This window comes from Xenia sp. Carnegie-2017, unplaced genomic scaffold (genome assembly GCF_021976095.1).
Source record: "Xenia sp. Carnegie-2017 unplaced genomic scaffold, XeniaSp_v1 HiC_scaffold_21, whole genome shotgun sequence".
Taxonomy (NCBI): domain Eukaryota; kingdom Metazoa; phylum Cnidaria; class Anthozoa; order Malacalcyonacea; family Xeniidae; genus Xenia; species Xenia sp. Carnegie-2017.
The window spans coordinates 1664393-1690655 of NW_025813484.1; the positions used below are offsets into that span (position 1 = coordinate 1664393).

General features: G+C 35.1%; 2 protein-coding genes and 2 long non-coding RNA genes across 6 annotated transcripts; 3 read left to right on the forward strand and 1 right to left on the reverse strand.

Moving 5' to 3' along the window:
- Positions 1–431: 431 nt before the first annotated feature.
- LOC124443721 (ATP-binding cassette sub-family F member 3-like) lies at positions 432–18585 on the reverse strand. 3 transcript variants are annotated; one of them, XM_046994233.1, is made up of 31 exons: positions 18473–18585; positions 16762–16903; positions 15843–15919; positions 15443–15501; positions 14753–14853; positions 14492–14614; positions 14090–14194; positions 12971–13022; positions 12775–12884; positions 12652–12694; positions 11068–11114; positions 10910–10969; positions 10255–10311; positions 9836–9858; positions 9704–9759; positions 8927–9043; positions 8550–8633; positions 6894–6970; positions 6761–6805; positions 6168–6216; positions 6007–6087; positions 5847–5935; positions 5100–5191; positions 4552–4684; positions 4159–4246; positions 3340–3814; positions 3150–3247; positions 2798–2968; positions 2509–2688; positions 1921–2134; positions 432–1221 (listed from the first exon to the last, which is right to left on the reverse strand). In XM_046994233.1, the coding sequence occupies exons 1-26, from the start codon at positions 18546–18548 to the stop codon at positions 3665–3667; spliced, it is 2136 nt and encodes a 711-aa protein (XP_046850189.1). In that variant the 5' UTR covers positions 18549–18585; the 3' UTR covers positions 432–1221; positions 1921–2134; positions 2509–2688; positions 2798–2968; positions 3150–3247; positions 3340–3664. The 3 variants fall into 3 exon arrangements, with proteins under 3 accessions (XP_046850189.1, XP_046850187.1, XP_046850188.1); XM_046994231.1 differs by having other exon boundaries at positions 14492–14617; XM_046994232.1 differs by having other exon boundaries at positions 432–1756; positions 14492–14617.
- Positions 18586–18688: 103 nt separating this feature from the next.
- Positions 18689–19440, forward strand: LOC124443724. The gene is made up of 2 exons (XR_006947733.1): positions 18689–18997; positions 19148–19440. It is a non-coding gene; the product is annotated as an uncharacterized LOC124443724 (long non-coding RNA).
- A 29-nt stretch (positions 19441–19469) lies between these two features.
- Positions 19470–23588, forward strand: LOC124443722. Its single transcript, XM_046994234.1, has 9 exons — positions 19470–20154; positions 20559–20706; positions 21040–21238; positions 21658–21745; positions 21813–21860; positions 22384–22544; positions 22782–22851; positions 23104–23251; positions 23355–23588. The coding sequence occupies exons 1-9, from the start codon at positions 19549–19551 to the stop codon at positions 23450–23452; spliced, it is 1566 nt and encodes a 521-aa protein (XP_046850190.1). The 5' UTR covers positions 19470–19548; the 3' UTR covers positions 23453–23588.
- Positions 23589–25714: 2126 nt separating this feature from the next.
- On the forward strand, positions 25715–26213 carry LOC124443827. The gene is made up of 2 exons (XR_006947759.1): positions 25715–25790; positions 25921–26213. It is a non-coding gene; the product is annotated as an uncharacterized LOC124443827 (long non-coding RNA).
- The last annotated feature ends 50 nt before the right edge of the window (positions 26214–26263 follow it).

Genomic DNA, 26263 nt, shown 5'->3' on the forward strand with positions numbered 1-26263 from the left:
AAATTTGAGCAAAAGACTTAGTTTTTTTAAGAGTGGTTTTTTGCATGGGATCCTATCTTTTTTTTTTCTTCGCTCTCCTTCTCATCGGAGAGCGAATTTTTCTGAATTTATACTAAGTGTCGCATTCCATTCTCGAAAAACGGAGTAATAGAAATCCCATTTTCGTTCTATTAACCAGCACTATTTTCCCATGTTTCGGATCATCCTACAGCCTAACAACATCTTATTCTAGACAGGGTTTGAACCTCCACTTTCAACCTCGGAAGGTTGTGTCTATCCACTAGACCAGAGAGTTCGTTGAAGACACCTGGTCATTTTAAAGTACCACTCCTACCTAGAAGTAATTAATGCAAAAAAATAGACCATTGAAGGTCTCGAATCAAAATTATAGCAGAACACTTCCAGCTAAAGATAAAGCAACAAACCGAAAATCATATTCGTAGTCAAATGTTGATATAAAAAGTGAAAGAATAGTACAAATAAATACATTTATATTAATGTTAGTTTGGTAATACATTAGCAAAAAAAATCTATAGTTATTTATGTCTTCTTTTGAAAAAGATAGAGACAAGTAAGTCTTTCAAAAGCAGCACGTTTTCTTACGGCTAAGCAATGCAGACTTCTTTAGCTTTATTAATCCAATGGCACTTGTCGTAGTAAAATATGAGGATCACATATTTCTGGCTTGACATTGGTGAAGGCTTTAAAGCAGCCGATAACTTGTCTTCTTTTAGCTTTTATATAATATACATAGGACATGAATTTTCCTATCGTTCCGATTTTGAGGTGTATTCTTTAGGAATGTCGATTTCACGAGTCATATCCAACATTTCAAAGGTTTATGACACTTATAACATATCACCGCATATTTGACAACGCAGCCATATTATCTTTAAACATTGTGTTGAGGAAATCGGATGTTGTAAGAAACCAATCTGCACAGTTTTCACGGCGCTCTTGTTTGTTGCGTTACGCTATCACTCAATTCCATATTATCAAATGCTTAGATTTCGTCCGGTACATCCATTGACATTTGGTTTGTCAGGTAGACGTCGTTAACTCGTAGTAATTCCGCTTTGATATTTAATAATTTACGTACAATCCACGTTGAGACTCCCGTCCAGTAACCGAATAATTCTCTCTCAACATAAACGTTTACGTGGTCTCGCCCTTTTATCCTTGCCATTGTACTTGCTGCTGCTGTTTCTGTTCAAATTTAGTCTAGGCAGATTTATAAGTGGAATTTATGATCATAAACGAAAACAGATTAATCCTACAGTACAAAATTATCTGTCTTTATGACAATGATTATTCTTGCACCTGACTGGTTTTTCATTTATTGCTATTGTTGTTGTGGAAGCTGACATTTAGATGATTCTGCAGTAATTGAGCCTGGATGCATGCAAATTCGCAAGATCGGCTGATCCATGATTATTTTGAATTCAGTATAAGTGCTGTTGACATGTTCATTAGACTATTAATCATTATGCAGTCGTGTTTAAAGTTCAAAAGTTGTGTAAGATTTTCAAAAATTATGATTTCTATCTACACGAAGTCATAAGCAAACGAACATCATAATGCACATTAAATAAATCGTTGATTATATTCTATAATGGAATAAGATTGAGAACAAGATTGTATCTCTGAAACAGTCTTTTCGTTTACGCTTTCATAATTCCACTTGGCTATCAGGATATATTTTGGTTGAAATACCGTTAATTTTTCAAAAGAAAAAAGTTAGCCCTGTCATGTGTACCTAAGAATCAAAGTAATAATATAATCAATGGGAAATGGAAAATTTACAGCCATTGTTTAATTTAAATATTAAGACGCCATCATAATCACGATGAGCATTATGGTCTCATTTCATATCTGGCAAAAAGTATCTTGAAACTCTCATTGGAGAAGAAAAAATGTTACCTGCTTCGCTGACATCTGGTAAAACACCGTTGTTTGATACCTGAAGAGGATTTGAGATATCTTGTTTTTTGATGTGCATCTTTCTTCCCATCATGGGTGAAGGGATTGGTGAAACAAACTTGGATTTATCTCCCTTCTTCTTCTACTGCGCTGTAATCTTGTGCTTGAAATTTTTATGGCAATTTTGATTGACTGAAAGGATTCCTTGAAAAACCTGTAAAATAAATTTCCTATCTAAGACCATATTCATATGTTGGAATTAATTATATAAAAATGAAACATGTGAATTTTGTTATACGATATCGATGGAGTCGTTCATTGGGTTTTTAACACATAACATAAAGGCTTGTCTTAAAACAATTCCATTAGGCTCATATAAATGGTCTATTCCTTTGTAAGCTTTTGATGAAGAACAAAGAAAGTGTAGCTGACGAGAGACATGACAAATTCGCTCACTACAAATTATCCAAACTTTCAATCAAATGATGGATAATTTAACTCTTGCCCTAGATGTATCGCTTTAACTAAAGCAAGAACATTTGCATGTGTGATTCTGTTCCAAACTACGAGCTCTTTTTACAAACATACCCAAGTCAATTTCAAGATATTGAATTTTATCATTGGTTTTAGGTCTCCACGCTCCAATCCCTTCTCCGACTTCACAATTAGGCGAGCTGTGAGCTTCACAAGGTGGACTATCTGGTAAAGAAGACAAGGCAGAGAGCTTGAAAGGAAGAATTTCGTTTCCACTCTCGAGTTGCTCTGCATCTGCAAAACAAACGACGAATTATGTATTTTCATTTTTACATTTCTTTTCGAAGAATTATGAGTTAGAGCATTACATTTGAATTTCGTCTTATCCACGTAATAAACTCACCATCATTGGCCAATTTCTCCACTTGCGTATTATTTTTTACATCGAAATCAGCGGTTTTATTTCCTTCTTTTACGACGTTCTCATCAGTGTGCCTTTCGACATGAATCAATGGGATCGTGTGATTGGACTCATTTTCGTTTTTTTCGACTGCGTAATTCTTTGGAAAAGGTGCTGGCGAAACGTAATGAAATTAGCAATTTAACTAGAATTAAACTGGTTGCTTTTACTTGTTTTTCAACGAATTTCATTTCACTGGTTCAGATTTGCGAGGGTCTTTCCAATAAGGAATACCCACACTATTTGAATTGTGGGACAACCATGACTTTTACACAACCCTTTAAAACAATCCTACCTTGAGCTACACAAAGTAAAGTAAACTTGTAAATCTTCCACGGTCGGTCGTTCCATAACAACATCCATGCTCAGTTCGTGTACGACTTATCCTAAGAGCTTCACAATAAAGAGTTATGTATTAAACACAATGTGATGATATATAAATTATATCAATTCTACAAATAATAAAAATTTTACACAATACTTACAATTAAGACTATCAGCACGAGAACTTTTCAAACATGTCGGGGAAAGCACTAAGAAACTTATTTAATAAATCATTAAATGCAATTGGTGAAAAACGTCACGTGAGAGATTTGTCTGGAATTATGATAATCATTGTAGCAACTACGATTTGGAGGATTGATATTTTACAACAAATAAAGCACTTTTTAAGCTCAAATCCTGCAAGTTAGTCAGGTTCGAGTCTGGTTTCGACAACATATTGCGGACGGTTCGGGATTAAGCGACTTTTTTTCAAAATCTTTATAAAACCTTTATCGGCAAGCTGATATTACATTACATATTCCATTGTCACAATCTCTTATATTCGTCCTCTAAAATACGTCTATATTCTGAGAATCCGCCCTCAATGGATCGTACGGTCCTACGTCCACATAACCAAATTTCGCTGCAAACATTCCGTACCAAACGCTCGTCATGTGATACTAAGATTACACCACCCTAAACAAAGGTAAAACAAACCATGCGTTGTGTTTGAAATAGGAGTGGAAAAATTAAATTGATTCAAATAAATGAAAATGAAGCCATAATACATACAATCAAAGATAAATTTTCACACACGTGTAACATTGACCTCTAAGACTACATACATAGAAGTACGAGCTAATAGTGAGACTTTTTGCTTGAAGAAGATCCGACTCTTCACCTATCTATACAGCACGCAAGGTAGCTTAATATGCAGAGCGGTGAACTGCATAGAGGATAAGATTTCACATCTTATAAGAAAGAGGTATATGCCGTGCTTTTTGTGCTGAAGCAAATTCCATAAAAAAATAGATTTCAACCTGAAATTTCAGGAGCGCTTTTCCAAGTGCTTCGATGGTTTCCATGTCCAAATGATTCGTAGGTTCGTCCAAAATGAGAAAGTTTGGTCTATAGAAAAAATGTCAATACTCTAGTTCATTTATGTTCTCATAAAAAAGATAACCGCACAAATGTTTAAGCACTAATGGTAAACTAGTTTTCTGTCTCTACCCTAGGAACTGAACAATTATAGTAGCAATCACAAATCTCTTTTTTCCCGTGGATAAATGAAAAACGATAAACTTCAGCAATGTAGTGTTCTCTTTATCAAATGACATTTAATAATTTTCATCATATATACTTATGATTTGATACATGGACAAATAAACAAAAAGTCATCGAGAAGTGAAGTGAACAAACAAAACAATGTTTACCTCAACATCACTAGGATAGCAAAAGCCACGCGACTTTTTTGCCCTCCAGATAGACTGTCGATAGGTCTTAAAGCAAGCTCACCCGAAACACCAAACGAACCGAGTTGCCTTCGATATTCTTCTTCAGGTTTTCCTGCATACGAAAACAAGAAATGTTGTCATACACCGAAAAAGAAATCATCTCATTTTGACGACTATCGCATTTACAATAATCGCAAACACGATAAGCATCTTTATTTCTTATGTGCCACTAAATACCATGGTTTCAATTCTTGACATAAATGGAAGAATCCAAATAAATAATGTCATAAACCAACAGAAGAAGAGACTATAAGCTCACCCCCCTCTTTCAGACTGATTCCTAAGCAGCATCATTAAAATTAACAAATGTAACTAAGTAGACTGAGTTTCTACTGATATTTCTTATACTTTAACCGTGAGTAAATTTATCATATTTTGTTTCCACAAATTTGTCACATTTTGTTTCCACATATTTCAGAACAAGAAAGAATCATAAATAATTTTCCACAAAGGCAAACGTACGAGACCTGGAAATTTCGTCTGTAGAAGTTGCACAGAGTTCAAATTCATGTTCAATTGATCCACGTGATGTTGACTGAAATATCCTAATTTCAAATTTCTGAAAAGAAATAAATTTTCAATCGATATCAATGATTTAAAGTTTGCATAAAAATGTGAAGTAATGAAAGCGAAGGTAGAAAACAAAACATTGATATTATTTCACAAAAATTCGATATCTTTTGGAAAGTTTTAGGAACATGTTTAAAGAACATAATCTCAATGTTCGAAATACGTTTTCCAATTGACAACAATATTAAATTTTGCGAAACCATTCCTTTCATTATTCGAAACTTCTAAATAAAACGAAATTCGAGCATGGGCCAAGAAACCACTTAATTTGGAAGGCAGTTATAAGCATTCCCGTAATGCCTTAAGGCAGAGTCTGAATGACAAACGACTTTCCACAAAGTAGTCAGTAATTCACAAGTGAAATCTTCAGAAGATCTGTTGATGTTTACTGACGTTTTGACAACCTTAGCTATAGTCATCTTGAGATTCAAGATGACTATAAGTAAACTATAAGTAAACTTCAGCTAGGGTTGTCGATTTGTGTGTCAACATCAACAACAACAGTCCTTCTCAGCACTCAACTAATCTGAACGATCAACATCTACAAACATATAAATATACCCTGGAGTTCAAACCATTTACTTCATAAACTCTTTTCATAAATGTTTATGATGTAACATATTGTTAAGGCACAGACACATTACCTATGTATGTGTCTTAATCCTTGAACTGGTCCCAGTTCTCCCAGCAGTATTTTAAGTAACGTTGTCTTGCCAGCACCGTTTTCACCAACCTCAATGAAAAAAGAGTGAATGTTTAGGGCATGCAGGTTACACACATCTCTATGGACATCGCTTCAATTACCACAGCAATTCTTGATTGCATTGTAGCAGACATGGACACTTTGTCAAAGATAATTCTTTCTTTCGTGTAATAAAACGAAACCTGCAAACAACAAAAGTGTAATTGGAGAAAGTCAGTTTCAATGAGAAACTAGCGGCAGAAATTACTTATAAATACATTACCTCATCGAGTTGAAGTATAGGAGGCGATAAATCTTCACAATCAGGAAATCTGGAAAGAGTAATAAAATAGTTTCATTTCTTAACAAAACTTATTTACAATTCTCGTCGAAAAACACGTTATCTTCAAACACTCAATACCGAATTATCTTTTAGAATTGAATTTTAGTCCAATTAGTCTTAAAACCGAAGCTGGGAATCTAGATATTTTGAATGGATATTTTGGTACATTTAAGAGTAATTGAGGTTATATCATTGTGCAAGGATCATGGAATTTAAACGGATAGTTATGTATATCCCAGGCAAAGTGAAGTAGTATCATGGGATTGTGATGGACATTTTGATTTAACCCAGGGATAGAACGTCCTACGTGCACAGGCGTAGTATCATGCAGTTAGCACAAGCATTAAATAATCCCAGGCAAAGTGAAGTAGTATCATGGGATTGAGATGGACATTTTGATTTAACCCAGGGATAGAACGTCCTACGTACACAGGCGTAGTATCATGCAGTTAGAACAAGTAATCACACAGAAGTGAATTATTTTTTGCAATTCCTTTTACATTAGAATTATCAAGAAATAATCGACATGATACCTTAGAGCAACCTCCGTTTCCTTTTCCACAGCTGTGAGGCTTGGTCTAACATCAACAAGAATACAATTCATAAAAACATTCTCATCGACATGATGCTTTTCTCAAATCAAAATAAGGTTGATCTTTAACGTACAGCTTTTCCAGTATCTTAATTTTACTTTGAACCAACGCAGCTCTGTTCGCATTGTATCGAAAACGATTAATGAAAGCCTATAAACAAATGAAAAATCTGTGTAGATACGTATGAAGACATATATAGACAAATGGATAACCAGTTTAAAAATAAAAAAGCAATACATGTTGATCTACCTCTCGCCCTCCCCCGTACCTTTCAACACCCTCCAAAATTGATCTACCTCTCGCCCTTCCCCGTACCTCTCAACACCCTCCAAAAATTGATCTACCTCTCGCCCTTCCCCGTACCTCTAAACACCCTCCAAAAAATTGATCTACCTCTCATCCTTCCCGTACTCCACCCCAATTTCCCCTCTTAACAACCCTCCCAAAATTGATCCACCTCCCCCTCCCTTCCCTCCATTCCCCTCCACCCTCCAAAATGATCTACCTCCCCCTTCCCCTTCCCTTCTCAACACCTCCAAAATTTCCCTTCCTCCCCTTCCATTGACCTTTCATTTCCCCAATTCCTTTTCTTCCATCCACATCCTCTTTCATCCTCCATCCTGATCTACCTTCCTTCCCCTTTCTCACCCTCCATTCCATCTCCTTCTCCCTCCAACACCTTCCCATTGACCTCCTTCCCTTTCCCATTCCACCCTCCATTCACCTTTCCCTCCCATTTCCTTCCTCCTCCTTCTCCCTTCATTCCACCTTCCTTCTACCTCTCCTTCCCTCCTTCATTACCCTCCTCCTCTTGATACCTTCATCCTCCCTTCCATTCATTCCTCTCCTTCACCCTCCAACACCTTCCTCCATTTCTAAATTTCCTCCCTTCCTTCCAACCAATACCTTCCAAATTGATCTACCTTTCCCCATTTCCATCCTCCAATTGATTTTCGCTTTCCTCCTTCCATTCCAATTTCCTTTCCTTCCATTTCCACCTCATTTCCATCCTTCCTCTTCCCTTCCAATCCTCCATTCTTTCCTTTTCCCATTTCCTTCCCTCAAATTGACCATTTCGCTTCCTCCCTTCCACCCTCCAATTGATTCCACCTCTTCTCTCCATTTCCTCACCCTCTTTTGATCCATCCTTCCCTCCATTTCCTCTTCCATTATTTATTTCCTCCTTTCCTCTTCCTTTCCAATTGATCCATTTTCCTTTCCAATCCCTCCAATTGATCCATTCCATCCTTCCTTTCCCCTCCATTACCTTCTTCCATTTTCATCCTCCCATTTTCCCTTTCTACCTTCCCATTTCCATTTTCCTCTGATTCCACCTTCCAATTGATCCTTTCTTCCTCATTTCCCCCTTTCCATTATTTATTTTTTCAATTGATTTATTTCTTTGACAACCCTCCATTTGATCTACCTTTTCCTCTTACATTTCCTCAACACCTCCAAAAATTGATCTATCCTCTTTAACCCCTCCAAAAATTGATCTACCTTTCCCCCCTCCTCAACACCCTCCAAAATTGATCTACCTCTCGCCCTCCCCCGTACCTCTAAACATCCTCCAAAAATTGATCTACCTCTCATCCTCCCCCGTACCTCTCAACACCCTCCAAAAAATGTTTAGAACAACAGAGCAGATACCTTCATATCATATCTACATAAGTAACTAGTGAATTTTAAATTTTACATCCAGCACAAACCATATACGATGAAATATCACCTGTAAATGTTCTCTGTATTGTTGTTGGGCTTCGTATTCACGTTGCTGATTCTTAAGTTTCTCCGTTTTAGTTTTGAAAAATATCTAAAAATAAACGTAAAACATAAACACACGTCATCCTTAACACTTCTATGATAGTAACAGTTACAACACTCCTATGATAGTAAGTAACAGTTACAACACTCCTATGATAGTAAGTAACAGTTACAACACTCCTATGATAGTAAGTAACAGTTACAACACTCCTATGATAGTAAGTAACAGTTACAACACTCCTATGATAGTAAGTAACAGTTACAACACTCCTATGATAGTAACTCATTGAAGGCAGAAATAGTAAACAATATCAAAAACATAAAAATACATCATGTTTAAACCTCATAGTTTCCCTTGTAACTATCCAATTTCGAAGAATGCATGTAAATAATGTCTGTACACACGGTGTCCAAGAAATTTCGATCGTGAGAGACCACAAGAAGTGTTGAGGACCAGTTCTGAAAACAAAACGGAAACACCTTTGGGGTCAACTACTACACAGTATGAAAGACAAATGCTATTACGAAAGTTGATAAAAATCATGCTTAAAATCATGCCAAATATTGCAAATATTATTCAACAAGTAATACTCATATCCTATGATATCCCATACCCATATCCTATACCCAGTGAGGTACTTCTACGTCATATACGCATATGCAATTGGCGAACATGGTCAAACTGAGGTGATGAAAGATCAACTTCTAGGGTCGCATAAATGCAGAAAGTGTGTAGTGGACGATTAGAAATCCACCCAAGAGGTTCAAACATTGGTAACTCGTCAAAAATTTGTTGATCTGACATTCTGCTGTATATAAAATCAATGAGCTTTGTCAAGCATGCATAAAAATGGAGTAGACAGCAAAATAGTCAAAAAGTAGACTTAAAAGTTCCTAGACAGAGGTAACTCTTTGCTAATTCATCTGTAACAGCAGTATTTAAAATCTAAGTTTGTCAAGCATGCACAAAAAGACTAGACAAAAAACTAATCACAAAAGTAGTCAATTGGTAGACAAAGGTAACTCTTTGGTAACTCGTTGATCTGACATTCTGCTCTATTTAAAATGCAAATACTTTGTTGAAATATTTCCACTTCACTTACAAAATACTTTAACAACCTGTAAATAGTTTTCCAGCCAAATTATGGCATTGAGATCCAGCATGTTTGTAGGTTCTGGAATAAAAATATAACAACAGGCTGTAATATATCAATGAGCATTTGTAACCTTCCAATGTAAAATATAACTCACCGTCAAGAAGAAGAAGATCTGGCCTAAAGAAAACATTGAAAACAAAAGAAAATCAGTAAATTTGATTATAAAGAAGAGCGCTAAAACTTTGCTTTGAAGTGGAAAGTGAACGCAGTCTTGCTATAAAATAGATTACCACAAATAATGTCCCAAAAGCTTTTTTATCTATACAAAAACCCAAATAAAGGATCCAGACTTACGCTCGTATGTTTGCTCATCAATGGCAAACTCATTTCTCTATCGATGGCAAGTTGAAGACCAACTCAGTGAATGTGAGAGAGCTTTTAGAATACGGGGGTTGGTGTTGAACTGAGAAAAGAACTTATCTTGATCCAAAAACACACATTGAATGCATCTTAGCAGGTCTTCTGTCAATCACTCCTACCTAAATTTGACCACACTGCAATACTTCATCTTACCTTGTAAACAAAGCCCTCGCCAATGCTAACCGCATTCTCCATCCACCAGAAAATTCTCTAAATACGAACGAAAATATAATAAAAACCATTGCAAGCCAGTTCAAATTTTAATGTCTATAGGCAATGCTATAATAAGTATGTATAAGATATACAATAAATACCGAAAACATAAAAGAGCTTGTCCACAAGATGAAAAAATATTGTCTCCTTCAAAATGGTGCATCCCCAGGCCAGAACTTATACATGACAATGCAGAGTTTGCACCCATTCGCAGATTTGCAATCCATCTACGTCATTGGGATTTTTGATGTTTGATGTATCGTATTGTGTTCGGATATTGTTTCTGACAAGTTTGTAGTGTAAATGTGCAACACATTTCATGAAACAGCATATCAAAGATTCAACTACATATAAGTATAAAACCCAACGCATTCAAAGTAAAGCACACAATCATTTGGTCTCAGGCCGCTAGCAGAGCAATTCGCAATAACAATGTTGTATCGTACTGTGTTCGGATATTGTTTCAAAGAGTTTTCAACACATTTCATGAAACAGTTATTTAAGAACCCACGCATAAAACAGCTCACAATATTTGATGAGTCCAACTCACGGAGCTCACAAGAATATCATTACTCGTTTTTCCAAATTTACAAACCTCGTACACTGGCCTTGCATTTTAGGCGAAAAACCAAGACCAGCTAAAATCACGGATGCTCTGGAAAAAGTGAAGATTCGTACACGTTAATGGTAATGTAAAGATATAGTAGAGAAAAAATCATTTAGAATCATGTACATTCGCTAAAGTAAACATGCCTCGCAGGGGCTTTGTCCGCTTCGATTTCCTCTAACTCTGCATAAACCTACAAAGAAAATATTTATATAAAGAGCACAGAAATATTGAAAGTAAAACGAAGTTAGATTGTATTGTGTATAATTTCATTTGTACATAAACAAATAGATCAGATTACATTCAGCGATACGTCACATTAGACAATCACGTGATACGTACACAAACCAATCACATATAGATTGGAACTGGAAAACGATGCAGTAAAAAGGGCGCCCATTTTGAATAAAGAATCGAAGTTTATCGTCTTAAACAAACTATATCAAAAATTTTAAAATGAGCCCGAGAAACAAATTAAAGAATATTACAGAAGACGATATTGAAAGGTTTAGTTTGAAAGGACTAAAAACGACAGCAAAAGTGATAATGGTGTCCGATGGCCAAACATTGGACTTGGTGTTCGCACATCACGAAGAACTCGTTCGCTACAAATGCCGATTGGTAAACACGGTTTCACCACCCGGAATAAAGCACAAAAGCGGCAAAATTGTGCGTAATCTCCTTGCTTTGTTAAGCACAGGAAAGGATTTTAAGAACATAAAACGAAAAACATTACGGGAAATGAGTAAAGCCAAATTGAAAAGAATCCTCAAGGAAAATCAACATTTGGTGGAAGCCAGCTTTGGCTCATTTGACAAGTATGGTCGTCCGTACGTTACAATCAAGAACGCAGGAGGATGCATCAACGATATTGTAGATAATTTTGTGAACAATTTAGATGAATAAATCGTAAAGGCATATTTATAACAATCATATTTTGACTAAATAAAGAAATATAAAAATTCTAAAAAATTGGACAAAACCCTACAAATTTGATTCGATCACTGACTGAAAAAGTTTACAACATGATCATGTCAAAATAAAATTTAAAAACTCCTCGACACCGCCAAACTTCTAGCGAATTTCAAACTGATTGGAAGGTAGTGTCGTCAAATGCTAAAATATACATGGCTAGCTAAGGCTACTCAACGCCTTCTTTATGAATAACAAAAAGATAAGAAATATTGTACTGCATAATGATAGATTCGTGCTGACAAAACAACAGAAAACACGGCAAAGTCAGGCACTTGACGAATTCCTTGCTCATAAACAAAATTGGACGAAAGTGATGAACGCCATCAAATATGAAATTTGAGAACACCAAACATAAACTTGCCTTCGAGCGTTTCAAGTTGAAAATACAACGTCACAATATATTTCTCGGACACAAATCAACAGTTGGTAAAGTAAAATAAAACATCTTGGTGAGGAAAAAGCGAATCTTATGTTTCGAATCAATCATTGTACAGTTGGCAGTCGTTTATTGCCGCGACATATGGTCACATTTTAAGTTTCTCAGAGTTCAAACTTTTCGTATGTACGTATATTACTATTGAAGGACCATGGAAATAAAACTGCCAGCATAGGTCATTCGCATGTTATGCAGATTCATTCAACTTGATTACGAGTTTTGAGTTCATCTCCGTACGTTAAAAGCAGGCATTAGTAAACAGGTTAATTACAAGGAACAACTTTTCTGGTCGTTCTCTGATTGAACAAAGTTAACTTACTTCAGCCAGGCGATTTTCAGACGCGGAGTTTGCTTGACCTGTGCTGAATAAAATAACGTTTGCTCATGATGACAGTATGTTTTAACATGTCATAGTAAAAAACCTGAAGCGCTCATTAACTACCTTTTGGACTGAAGATCTTCAGTCAACATTCTTTCTTCTTTTATTAAAGCATTTCTTCGCACATCACATTGTAAAACGCTTTCTAACGCCGGAGTATTGTCACCAACTACCTGGAGAAAAGAAAAAAGAAAACAGCTCCATGAAAATGCAAACGGGGAGAAAAACATAAAACGCACCTCTTTAAAAGATGTATTACCTCCTGTTCCACATGGAGAATTGAAAGATTTGATGAAACATGTAACTCCCGCCTATAATTCACGTTAGAAAAAGTAATATAACATATTCAAACGTTAGTCTCATTAATAGTTCACCAACCCTTATTTGATATATGTTTTTAATCTAGATGTACAGCCTATCTATATTAGAAATGGCAAAACGCAATTGCTGATCAGAAGTTCAATTAACCATTACTGCTGAACTGATCAAACATCTAATACAGATTCACTGACAAGAAATTGAAATTCTAACAAATTCCTTGAAAATAGTTCACGTTCGGTTTCTCAGGTCTAGTCGAAAAAATAAATTCTGAAGGGTGTTTACACCGTACATTAGCACTTACACCGTACACCGTACATTAGCACGTACACCGTACATTAGCACGTACACAGTACATTAGCACGTACACCGTACATTAGCACGTACACAGTACATTAGCACGTACACCGTACATTAGCACGTACACCGTACATTAGCACGTACACCGTACATTAGCACGTACACATTAGCACGTACACCGTACATTAGCACTTACACCGTACATTAGTACGTACACCGTACATTAGCGTACGTACGTACACGTACATTAGTACGTACGTACCGTACATTAGCACGTACACCGTACATTAGCACGTACCGTACATTAGCACTTACGTACATTAGCACGTACACCGTACATTAGTACGTACACCGTACATTAGTACGTACACCGTACATTAGCACGTACACGTACATTAGTACGTACACGTACATTAGCGTACACCGTACATTAGCATACACCGTACATTAGCACGTACACCGTACATTAGCACGTACACCGTACATTAGCACGTACACCGTACATTAGTACGTACACCGTACATTAGTACGTACACCGTACATTAGCACGTACACCGTACATTAGCACGTACACCGTACATTAGCACGTACACCGTACATTAGTACGTACACCGTACATTAGCACGTACACCGTACATTAGCACGTACACAGTACATTAGCACGTTTACACAGCATTGTACCAAAATAAAGTAAATATCCAATACAAACCGAACAATTTTGTGAGACAGCAATAATTCCTTGTCATATCTACGTACGTACCGTGATAACGAACGAAGCAAAGTTGTCTTTCCAACACCATTTCGACCAATAAGACCATAGCGATGACCGTAATTCAACATGAGATCAGCACCCTGTAACAGCACTCTGTGTTGTAAAGAAAGCGTGTAAGTACAATTGCATGCTGGGAAAACAAAAATAACAAAAACATCAAATGTCTGAGGTTTTTCCATAAATTTTTACCAAAAAAATACATGTAAGCATCTTAAAAATGTTATTTACCTTTCCAAACTCTTACTCTCTACAATAACAATTTACGTACACCTACATACTTGTTAGAAGGTCGTCGGTCTGACAGGTTTTATTTCTCTACTCTCCTGCCCTCTACGATAACAATTTACAACTACATACTTGTTAGAAGTCCTGTGGTGTGAGGGATCTTACCTCTCTCCAAAAGCCAAATCGATGCTTTCTATATGAATGTCTTGCGAAAAACCAACTTTCTCCAAATGCGCGTCCCTTCTGTTTCGAGTGTGACTCACTGAAGCGTTATCATTCAAACTGAAACTACTAAGAAAATGAGAGATCACCGCATTTGGGCTATAACAGCAACAACAACAACTACGTATAAACAAAAAATTTTACAGTGGACTTTGAAAGAAAAAAAGAAGAAACATATTTGAAGTACATATGAAAGAAGCAAACCTTTTTCCTTGGGTAGTTGTTGAGTTTTCTTTCAAATTTTTTCTATCCTGTTTTGCCTTTATTTTAGCCTCGGCTTTTTCCAATTTCTTAGCGTCAACCGTCTGTCATATGGCGTAAAGAAATTTTACATAGGTGAACCAATGTCCGCACTAACAAATTTCAACTTGAAAGTTAAAGAAATTTTATTCTTTGGTAAATACTCATCAAACCACAAAAAAATGTTGAAAAAATTAAAACTATGGAAAGTGTTAGTAGATATTGGAATCAAGAGTTAAGATAATTCACCTTCTAAAAACAGTGACCTCAAAGATTATAGTTTTATGCAACTACAATGACTACTGCTAAACACAACAGTCCTTCTCAAGACTCTACTACCCTGGATGATATACATCTACATTCGTCTAATAACAATATTGAAATGGTTTTCACAGTTGCATATAAGTAAAATCTTTGAGGTTAACTTTTGTTCAAAATATATGTTTTTCTTTAGAAAGATACTGCATGAACTTAAACATATGGCTTCGACACAAAAACAGATTTTTATTATATGACTGGGAAACTTCAGGGAAACTGTTTTGATTAACAAGTAAAAGCAATATAAACCCACATACAGAAACATGTACCAACAGTAGAAACATCAAAAGCCTAGAGTATTTAGCTTTAGGCACTAAAGTTATTAATTTATAATACCTCTCGAAAATCGTTCTTTTTTACTAACCAAATACTTGTGTTTTCATCAGCATTCTCTCCTTAAATCATCAATGAAAGTAATTTTCAGAGAGAGTTCAACTAGCTTTTCTTAGAATTGTTCAACAACAATCATTCTTGTTGAAAACCTGGCTTAAAGGAAATGCAGTTTATAACTGATCATTTATTGTAGGCATGTGAGTATTATCAAAGCAAAGAAACCAACAAATCAACACTAGCATTAAAAATGGATTTAAGGTAAGAACAGAATAAAACAATATTTCTGATCAAGTATGATCATTTATGAAATCTGAATTAGGCTCATTTCTCTTGAGAATTTTTCAAAGTTTGAATATGAAATACAAATGAGAACTTAAATAGCAAAACTTAAATTACAACTTACCAACATTTTCAACAATACCCTTCAACTGCACAGGAGCATCAAGTTTAATGGGCTCACTTGTATCATTTTCAGAGTTCCTATGACACAATTGTTACACAATGAAACAATAAAATACATATTTAAAATTCAATCTTAATACAATATTTATACAAGCAGAATTAAATTTTGACAAGTTTTCTTTTGAAAAATTGACTTTAAATATCCATCCATGATTTTGGAAGATTTTATTTTGAAAATCAAGGTCAATACAAGGACATGAGAAATCAAAATCATGGCTTATTCCTCTCCCTGTGGTTCATCTTAAAAATCGAACAATATCATTGGAAATGCAAGTTTAAGCATTTTAAGCATTTCAATTTGAAAATTACAATGGGTTAATGGTTCATTCAATTATAAACAAAAACATAATTCACTGTTAAGCTGGGAGTACACAAACAATTGTTTGATATTGTCAACAAATGTTGAAAACCTTTCTTCTAGCCACTCCAAAAAGCATGATGTTAAATTATGAACCAAAAAAATTATCAAAGATGTTTGTGATAATTTCAATACAATGCAATATTTTTCCATAAGTCAACACTAGTGTAGCCTCTGCAGCTAAAAACACTACGTGACAAACCATTTCTGGCCAATGAGATGCAATATTTAAATTAAGGTTGAGAAATGCATAAACATTGCCTAAATGGACGTTGATAAAAACAGTTTTCTCACATGCCACCAGCTTTGATTGCAATTTTAAAAAGACATGTTAAACAAGTCACCCACATACATGTAGCCCTAGCATTGATTAAAGACAACATTTTTTCAGCATGAATATTTTTTCATTGCCCTTTATGAGTCTCACATAACATAAATATAATTTCACTCTATCGTACATAAGACAACATTAAAAAATTTCATAAATAATGTGCTCACTTACAATTTTAAAGCTCTCATCAACTGCTCACAAATATCCTGGGCTAAGTCAGAATTACTTTGTGAAATCTCAAGAAATAAATCACCAACCGCATCATATATATCTGTTGCACTTTCAAAATCATCATTCCCTGACTCCAGTACTCCTAAACAACATTAAAAAAACTAAAAATAAATACAGAAAATAAGACTTTACGACAAATTTCTTTTCTATGCTGGTTTTCCAGGCTGATACCAGAGTGATGTCAGTCTGATGATGTCTTTGGAATAAAGACTAAATATTACACCATCTTTTGTTTTAAAACTCTTGTATTATCTTGAATATCAAGAAAACGAGATGTCCGTTTTCTGAATTTGTTTTATTTTGTTTTACTTAAAATTGTCTGCTTATCCTGGTTATTATGTTTTTTTCATGAAAATATGGTGCAAAATTTGCTTTCCACATGCCGAAAATGTAGCAAAAATGAAAGTCAAGCTTGCAAATTTCCGTAAAATTTGATCTCAGGTGCACAGTTAACAAACTTTCCACTCTGGGTCTGATAGTCAACCAGTATCATATAGTCAACCAGTATTATACAGTTAACCAATATAATAGAGTCACATGTTTGTAAATGTAGATCGTCCAGGTTGGTATAGTCAACAACAACAAAAACAGTCCTTCTCAGGACTATACCAACCTGGACGATTAACATTTACAAACATGTAACAATACTCCCAGGTTCAAACCTGGTACTTTATAATAGAGTCAGTCAATATCATGCAGTACACTCAACCTTTATCATATAGTCAACCAGTATCATATATTAAGTCAATATCATAAAGACATTCAATATCATACAGTCAACTAATATCATGTAGTCAACCTGTATCATATAGTAAGTCATTGTCAATTTCATATAGTCAACCTGTATCATACAGTCAGTCATTGTCAATTTCATATAGTCAACCTGTATCATACAGTCAGTCATTGTCAATTTCATATAGTCAACCTGTATCATACAGTCAGTCATTGTCAATTTCATATAGTCAACCTGTATCATACAGTCAGTCATTGTCAATTTCATATAGTCAACCTGTATCATACAGTCAGTCATTGTCAATTTCATATAGTCAACCTGTATCATACAGTCATTGTCAATTTCATATAGTCAACCTGTATCATACGGTCATTGTCAATTTCATATAGTCAACCTGTATCATACAGTCAGTCATTGTCAATTTCATATAGTCAACCTGTATCATACAGTCAGTCATTGTCAATTTCATAAAGTCAACCTGTATCATACAGTCATTGTCAATTTCATATAGTCAACCTGTATCATACAGTCAGTCATTGTCAATTTCATAAAGTCAACCTGTATCATACAGTCAACCTGTACCATACAGTCAACCTGTATCATACAGTCATTGTCAATTTCATATAGTCAACCTGTATCATACAGTCAGTCATTGTCAATTTCATAAAGTCAACCTGTATCATACAGTCAACCTGTACCATACAGTCAACCTGTATCATAGAGTCAGCCAATATCATAAAGTCAACCTGTTAACAATTGAGTCAACAAAAATCATGCAGCAAACCACTATCACTGTATCACATGGACAAAACATAAAGACAAACAGACAGTCAGCACTCAGCAGGCTTTTTGAAAAAATTTAATGCTGTTAGTCAAACGATAAAACAATAAAGTAAGAAAAAACCAGCAACTATTTACCATTAATATAATTAAACATTTCTTCGTCTATTTCTGGAAAATTTTGACGTAAAATCCCAGCGCACGTTTCCGCCATGTTGTCTTTAAATTGGAATTAGTCAAACTTCATGTAGCCGAGAGTGATGTGGCGCTCCATGCTGAGAGTGCAGGGAGGGTGAGGGGGGGTGCTGACAGCCTTTGCCCAGGGAAGTGTGGTGTCAGAGCATGTCAGAGACACACTGAGTCACAGAACTGTCAGCACATTAGCACAAAATAAGCAGTATACAGAAGGCCCACTTTGCTGTGCAACTTGGTAGACTTGATGCTGTTTCCCACCCAATTCTGGTCGTTTTGTTCATTGTCACTAATAACTGGCCTTAACATAAAACGTAAACAAATCGTCAACGATATATCTCACTCTTCATATCATGGAAATTTCTCGTTGGAATTTCGAAACTACAAGCCGATAACACCAGTGGATAACACTGATATATAATATTCCGTGGTCTTTCCTTTTACAATCTTGCCATTACAATCGGTCTTTAGGTAAACGTGTTATCACTCTCACAATTAAATAAGTTAATGTATATTCAGAATGAAAGAATCATATCGGAAATATGAAGAATGCAAGAAATTTAGTGTAAAGTTTTAATACATAATAAAAAAAATGAATGAATAAAGTTTATCGTTCTCTAGATGAGTATAAGTTCGCACTATGAAACGAGCAAGCTTGGGTTTTGGACCTAGGGTGCAAACGACTTCAAACAATGAAAGCCAATGAAACGAATCATCATAAAATATTCACTAGAAAAAAACTTGACAGAAATATATCATTTCTTTTCAATAGAAATCCGCAAATGTATGGCCTGTTTGGTATTTTAGTATGTGTAGTGTAATTAACTTAAAGTGTAACAGATAAAAATTACTTATCGTTCCGAAAAATTATTAAAATGTTAAAAGAATCAACAGAATTAAACGCCCACACTTAATGAAGACTACGTCTATATTGTTTAAACAGCTGAAACGGAAGGAAGACAATTAATGTTGGACACGTCGATGTTTTGGATGTAAAATTGCTGCAGGAGAAACAGTGAAATATGAGCGTTTACTTGCTGATATATTGTCTAATCATTACTAAACTGTGGATTATACCTTGCGAAGCGAAATTTCCACAAGGTCACGGAGAAGTTTTGGGAAAACATCGTCCATCCGATGGCCACGTAAAAATTCTTCATGAAATTCCTTCACCTCAGAAGTTTTGGGAAGAACATGCGCACTACAGGACGCCGGTTGTATTCAAAGGCGCTGCGAAATCTTTTCCAGCTTTTAATCTATGGACCGATGAATATTTAGTGCAGAAATATGGCGATCTAGAGGTGAAATTGGAAGCAAAAAAGGAAAAGGATGAAGTCCCAGTTGGAATACAAGGCTTGGGGCGAGATACAATCAAAAGTTACTTGAGTAGTTATAAGAATAAAGATTCATATATTGTATCTCAGTTACCTGATCCAATGGCAACTGAAATAAATGTTTTGCCATGCTTGTCTTGTGGGACCTTTGTCAACAGGCTCATGGAGGCAAACCTGTGGTTGAGTAGTGGGGGTACCTCAAGTATGTTGCATCGTGATGCTGATAATGCAATTAATTGTTTGTTAAATGGTACCAAAGATTGGATCTTGATTGATCCCAAACATGAAGACAAAGTTAGTGTTTCGTTTAATATTTTACCATAAGTGATAACAACTTAAATCTTCAAGAAATGATACATGCATGATTGAAGTATAGAAAAAATAAATAAAGTTATTGTTGCTACTTAGAACTCATTAGACTGGTGTGTACATGAGATGAATGCAAAATCCATATCCTCAAGTGTATCCTCAATTTTGAGTAGTACATACATTGTGTTTCCCAAGTTACAATTCTGGTTACCTTATCAGACAGGAAATAGATAGCCCACACAAAAAGCTCTCATGAATGTATCACAGTTTAGGGAATATAAGAATGGTATATTATCATAGTATGAAAGTATACATAATATAAAAGTCAGATATTTCACTATGGTCATCTTTCACCTGACTTTCAAAATAAAAAAGTTCTACAATTTTAGATTCCAATTGCAAAAGGTGATTCAGGTTATGGTGGTTTTGCAGTCCTGGATGTCAATAAAGTGAATCTTCTAAAGTATTCAAAGTTTCAAAATGTTCCTTGGCATTATGCCAATCTTACAGCTGGTGATTGTTTGTACTTACCATATGGTATGTAGTTATGATTTTTTTCAACCTAAATCTTGTTCATAGTACCAATCACATTACTCAGATTTAGGTTTATTTTTCCATTAAAAAAGAAGAGCAAATGATCCACTGAATATGCATCCCCCTCCACTTCAATATAGCACATCATTTCATGACAGAAAACATTTAAAACAATATTTTGTCACAATATAGGAAGATGTAGTGGGCTTTTTTTAATTCAAACTATACTTGCATTTGAAATTCCTGGCAGTCATGTTAATACTTACACTGATTTTTTTCAATACTATTTACAAACTTTTCAATTTTAACTGTTGTTTGGTCTGCCATTTTATGTAGGGTACTGGCACCAAGTGCGATCTTTTGGCAATAAAAACATGGCCGTCTCTGTCTTGTTTTCTCGTCTGAAGCATTTCGAGCCCAACGGTTGTGACAAAGAAGAATACAAATCATATCCTCTAGCTGATGCAAATATGATATGGACTTATCCTGGCCATGGTCCTCAGACACTTGGGAATGGTGATCCATTTGAATTTAGGTAATTTAGGTGTTTCTACTCTAAAGTTTCTTAGAACATTTTTCATGACTTTGATTATCTTGAGAAAAACATGTTTGAATGAGAATAAAACATACAAAAGTATCTCCATATTTTCCAATTTCATTTTAAAGAAATCAACGAATCAAAAATATTCAGAGAAACCACTTTAAGTGCCTTATCAAAAACATATAAAATTAGTCGTTATAACAGCACGATAAAATATTTGTTGAAGTGTTTGAGACTCATACAGTATAGCCTACAAGGTTTCTTCAAAGTGTATTACTATTTACTACAATTAATTGGATTGATGAAAACGCCATGATACTGCACTATTAACAGAAAACTATGTAAAGGATTATAACTCATATAATGAGTTCTTCGATAAAAAGTCAAATGTGTCGACCGATTTTCGTTTTCAGAGACAGTATAATGAAAATGATTTCCAAGCAAAAAATCAAGAATGAAAAATTTGATAACTTTGAAAGCTTCTCTCGTTACCTCGTTAAGGTGAGCGTCAGTCTTTTTTTCAGCCTTGAATTCATATTAATGTCAAATTATTTTACACTTCATATAGATAGGAATGATTGACGAAGATGAAAGAGAAAGAAAACTTCCCAAACAGGTTAGTTGATTACAAACACGTGATCAAATTTAGGGGTTGAAATGCTATTTTATTCATAGGATATTCGGAGCTCTAAATTATCTCATATGGATCTTATGATTTTACTTTTGAAAAGATCTTTTATGTGTGTGTGTGAATGACTATTTTAAGGTCTTGCACTTTTTCGTTGCTAACTTGACGATCTTTTGCTGAATTTTAAAAGAAAGAAAAATTTCGCCTACTTATAGTACCTAGATTGATATGTGTAAATGCCTAATTAGGTTGCACCTAAAATAGATTTTTACTTTCTAAAACATGAAAGTAGATCTTGCACCATTCCTTGCTGGTACCATTGACATTTTACTGAACAAAATCACATTATATTTTGTAAGAAAATGGAAAATTTCTGTGTTATGACAACTGTCTGACAGCTACATCTATCGTGGATGCTACTAGCTTAGCTAATCCATATATTACCGTTTATCTAACTCTGATATATCTATTATCGTGTAAATATCTCGTTTCAACTCTTCTTTTTCATAAGTTATACAACTTGTTCAAGAACTTTACCAACGATAATATAACATCGGAAACCTTTGCGAGTTTGTCCATCGAGCAAGTGAAATCATGGATAAAGTTGTCTGATTTGGATCCTGCGAACACTGAAGAATACGAGTATTACACTTTTTCTCAGTCTGACATCAGGTTAGATATGTGTTTTTATGAAGATATTTTTTACACGATCTTGATGATCAGTTGACGATTGAAATTTTATTGTACGTGAAGTAAGGAGGTATGTATTGTATCAACAAATTAAAATGTTGTGATTCTTAATTCGCACTGTTTTTGTCCTTACATGCATGTTACATCGACTAACTTTTTCAAAAAAAATTCTTCAGTGACCTCCACCAATACGAATAAAATGAATTTTGTTTTTGTCAGTGAGATGGTCGACACACTAATGGAGTCTGAAGAGACTTTTGGCAAAGAAGCGTTTAAGAATGCCTACAAGGTACATCAACAAGTCATGAAACTGTGTATCCAATGAATCTTTTCAATTCATTTTTGCCATAAGAGAATGATCTTACGACACAAATCGCTTATCAAAGCTATACGGATGCTTCATCAAAAGAATGTTTTAGCAAAGCTCTGCGTTGCTTTTTCTGACTGCTAAATAATTCAACTTGTGCGAGAAAAAAACGATTGTTGAAAAATTACCATTCACAAAAGTACGGCTCGACGAATTTACGTTACTTCTTTTTAGAATTTGGGAGGCTCCGAAAAGATTGCACTTGAATTATTCTCATTATTGGATTCGAACAATGACGAATATGTGACGGAAGACGAATTATCTCAAAATGGACAAAATGTTTTGGATTTGTTTGAGAACGAAAGCGAATCTGATCCATCTGGTAGGTTTTAAACTGTTGCGAAAATATTGCATCGCTATATGTGAGGTAACTACACTTACCTCCAAGCCTGCATGCAATGAGACGTTTTTCTGTTCATACACAGGATACTACTACAGCAAGGAGTTGCAAAAAGACAAAGAAATGATGCAAAAAGACAAAGAAACAATGGGGAATGTTAAGCAAGAAAAAGATGAACTGTAATCGTTATCATCAACATGTCAAAATGATATTTACACATTAGTTATGAATATCTCGTACTTTACCAAGACTTATAGTCTTAAATTCATTCATTAGCTAAGACAGTAAGTGTTGGTTTGATTAAAACTTTCCACTTAAACATCGACTAAAGGGATTTCTTGACAACCTAAGAAACTGAGGGATTTACATCCGATCCGCATCCACCACCTCCCAATTGAAAATCAGATGATCGTTAAATATTGACAATAGATGGTTAGGGAAGCTCTATTTCTGATTATTTCAAGTTGGAACCTGTGCCATTTTAGGTTCGGTTTAATGGCGTTTACATTAAAGTTACCTTTACACGTCTAGTATAAAAAAATCTTGCTAACATATGTTCAATTGATTCATACACATCCAAATACTTCGGCTGTCATAAAGCCTTACAACATTAACATTTCGGGTGAACAATTATTAAAAATGGTTTTCACAAAAGTTAATGTCATATTCATCTCAGTATCGTAAGCACAGACGAGGAGTTTCATTGCAAGAATAAAATTCCATGGCCAAAATGGTCATTATAAAATACTCAAGAACAACACAACTCCAAGACGGGAGAACTTGCTTATTGCAATCTACTTTTTTGTTGCTAAATCTAACTAATGTATACTTACTGGTTTATCAATGTTGGATTGATCATTTAATCATGGCTTATTCCTCTCCCTGTGGTTCATTTTAAAGATCAAACAATATCATTGGACATGCAAGTTTAGGTGTTTTCAAGCAAGCTGGTAAACATTTCAATTTGTTTGAAAACCATTGATGATAAAAAAATGGGTTAATGGTTCATTCAAATAAACAAAAACACAATACACTGTTAAGCTAGGAGTACACGAACAGAAAATAAGAGTTTACAGTAATATTTTTTTAAGCTGATTTTCTAGGCTGATACCAGAGTGGAACATTTGTATTGCACATACGAGATCTCGTGCAAAATTTTGAAAAAGTACATTACGAAAATATAGTGCAAAATTCGCTTTTCACGCGTGCAAAAACTAGCAAAAATGAAAGTCAAGCTCACAAAAATTTCTGTAAATTTGATCTCAAGTGCACAGTTAACAAACTTTCCAGTTTGCAGTTTGGGGCTGATAGTCAACCATTATCATATAGTCAACCAGTATCATACAGTCAATCAATATCATATAGTCATAAAACATTAAAATAGAAGACAAATTTCTTTAAAACAAACATGTTTCGCCTTTCGGCATACTTCACGCCATCTTAAGTAACATATTATCATATAAACTTCCTATATTGATTCACTTCGCACTGAAGATTGAATAAAGTATGCCGAAAGGCGAAACATGTTTGCTTTAAAGAAATTTATCGTCTATTTTAAGTGTTTTATGACCATTGTGCTCTCACGAAATTATCATATAGTCAACTAGTATCTTATAGTCAACTTGTATCATACAACAGCAAGGGCCGCGGAGAGGTTTGAAAAGTAAGGGGGCAAAAGAAGGTCGCAGAATCGGATTGTTGTTAGCAAAGTTGTTGTGAACAGTTTTATCAGTAATCACTCAATATACAAAATTTGTTTGATTTTGTTTGTAAATTTTACTATAGTGCGTTCAGACTGAGTATCCTGGCACGGTGCTCAGGTACGGGCAGCAATATGAACACAACATTTTGATGGTGCCCGTGTATAAGTGCCCAGAGGTCTGGGCACCAGTAAAAGAGGTAGTACGCAAGTACGGTGCTCGGGCAAAGGGTACCAATGTGAACGACGACATCTGAGCAACGTGTACAGAGAGGCACGCACTCAGCGCATGGTTTCAAAACTTGTTTACATGAAATATAAATAGACGAAGCTAGTGGGTACTACGTAGTGTAAAGGGCCTGCAGATTTTTCCCGAACCAGGGTATCGTACTCCGGCAATCAGTCTAGACGTCCTATAATTGATCAATCTAACGTCAACTAAAAAATGAAGGTGGAACATACATGAGACATGAATTATTGTTAAAAATCCATACTTATCAAATGTAAGTATTTGTTAAAGCGGATTTTTATACTTTTACACTTTGCAAAACGAGAGATTAGGAAAAAAGTGGGGGGGAGGAGCAATTGCCCCCCTTGCCACCTTCTCCGCGGCCCCTGTACAGTGATGACTTTGCTCAGGCAAAATGTGGTGTCATAGACTCACTGAGTCACAGAACTGTCCTGTCAGGTCGTTTCGCTTAGAATGCTAAGAGGCAAAAACGTAAACAAATCGTCCGCGACATATCTCACTCTTCATATCATAAAAATTTCGAAACTACGAGCTTCCATTAGTCTAATCCTACTGTACAACAAACAATACAAGTTAGTGAAACGAATCATCATCGCACGTTTACTAGAATCATATCGGAAATTTGAAGAATGCAAGAAATTTAGTGTAAAGTTTTAATACATAATAAAAAAACATGAATGAATAAAGTTTATCGTTCTCTAGATGAGTATAAGTTTGCACTACGAAACGAGCAAGCTTGGATTTTGGACCTAGGGTGCAAACGACTTCAAACAATGAAAGTCAATGAAACGAATCATCATAAAACATTCACTAGAAAAAAACTTGACAGAAATATATCATTTCTTTTCAATAGAAATCCGCAAATGTATAGCCTGTTTGGTATTTTAGTATGTGTAGTGTAATTAACTTAAAGTGTAACAGATAAAAATTACTTATCGTTCCGAAAAATTATTAAAATGTTAAAAGAATCAACAGAATTAAACGCCCACACTTAATGAAGACTACGTCTGTATTGTTTAAAAACAGCTGAAACGGAAGGAAGACA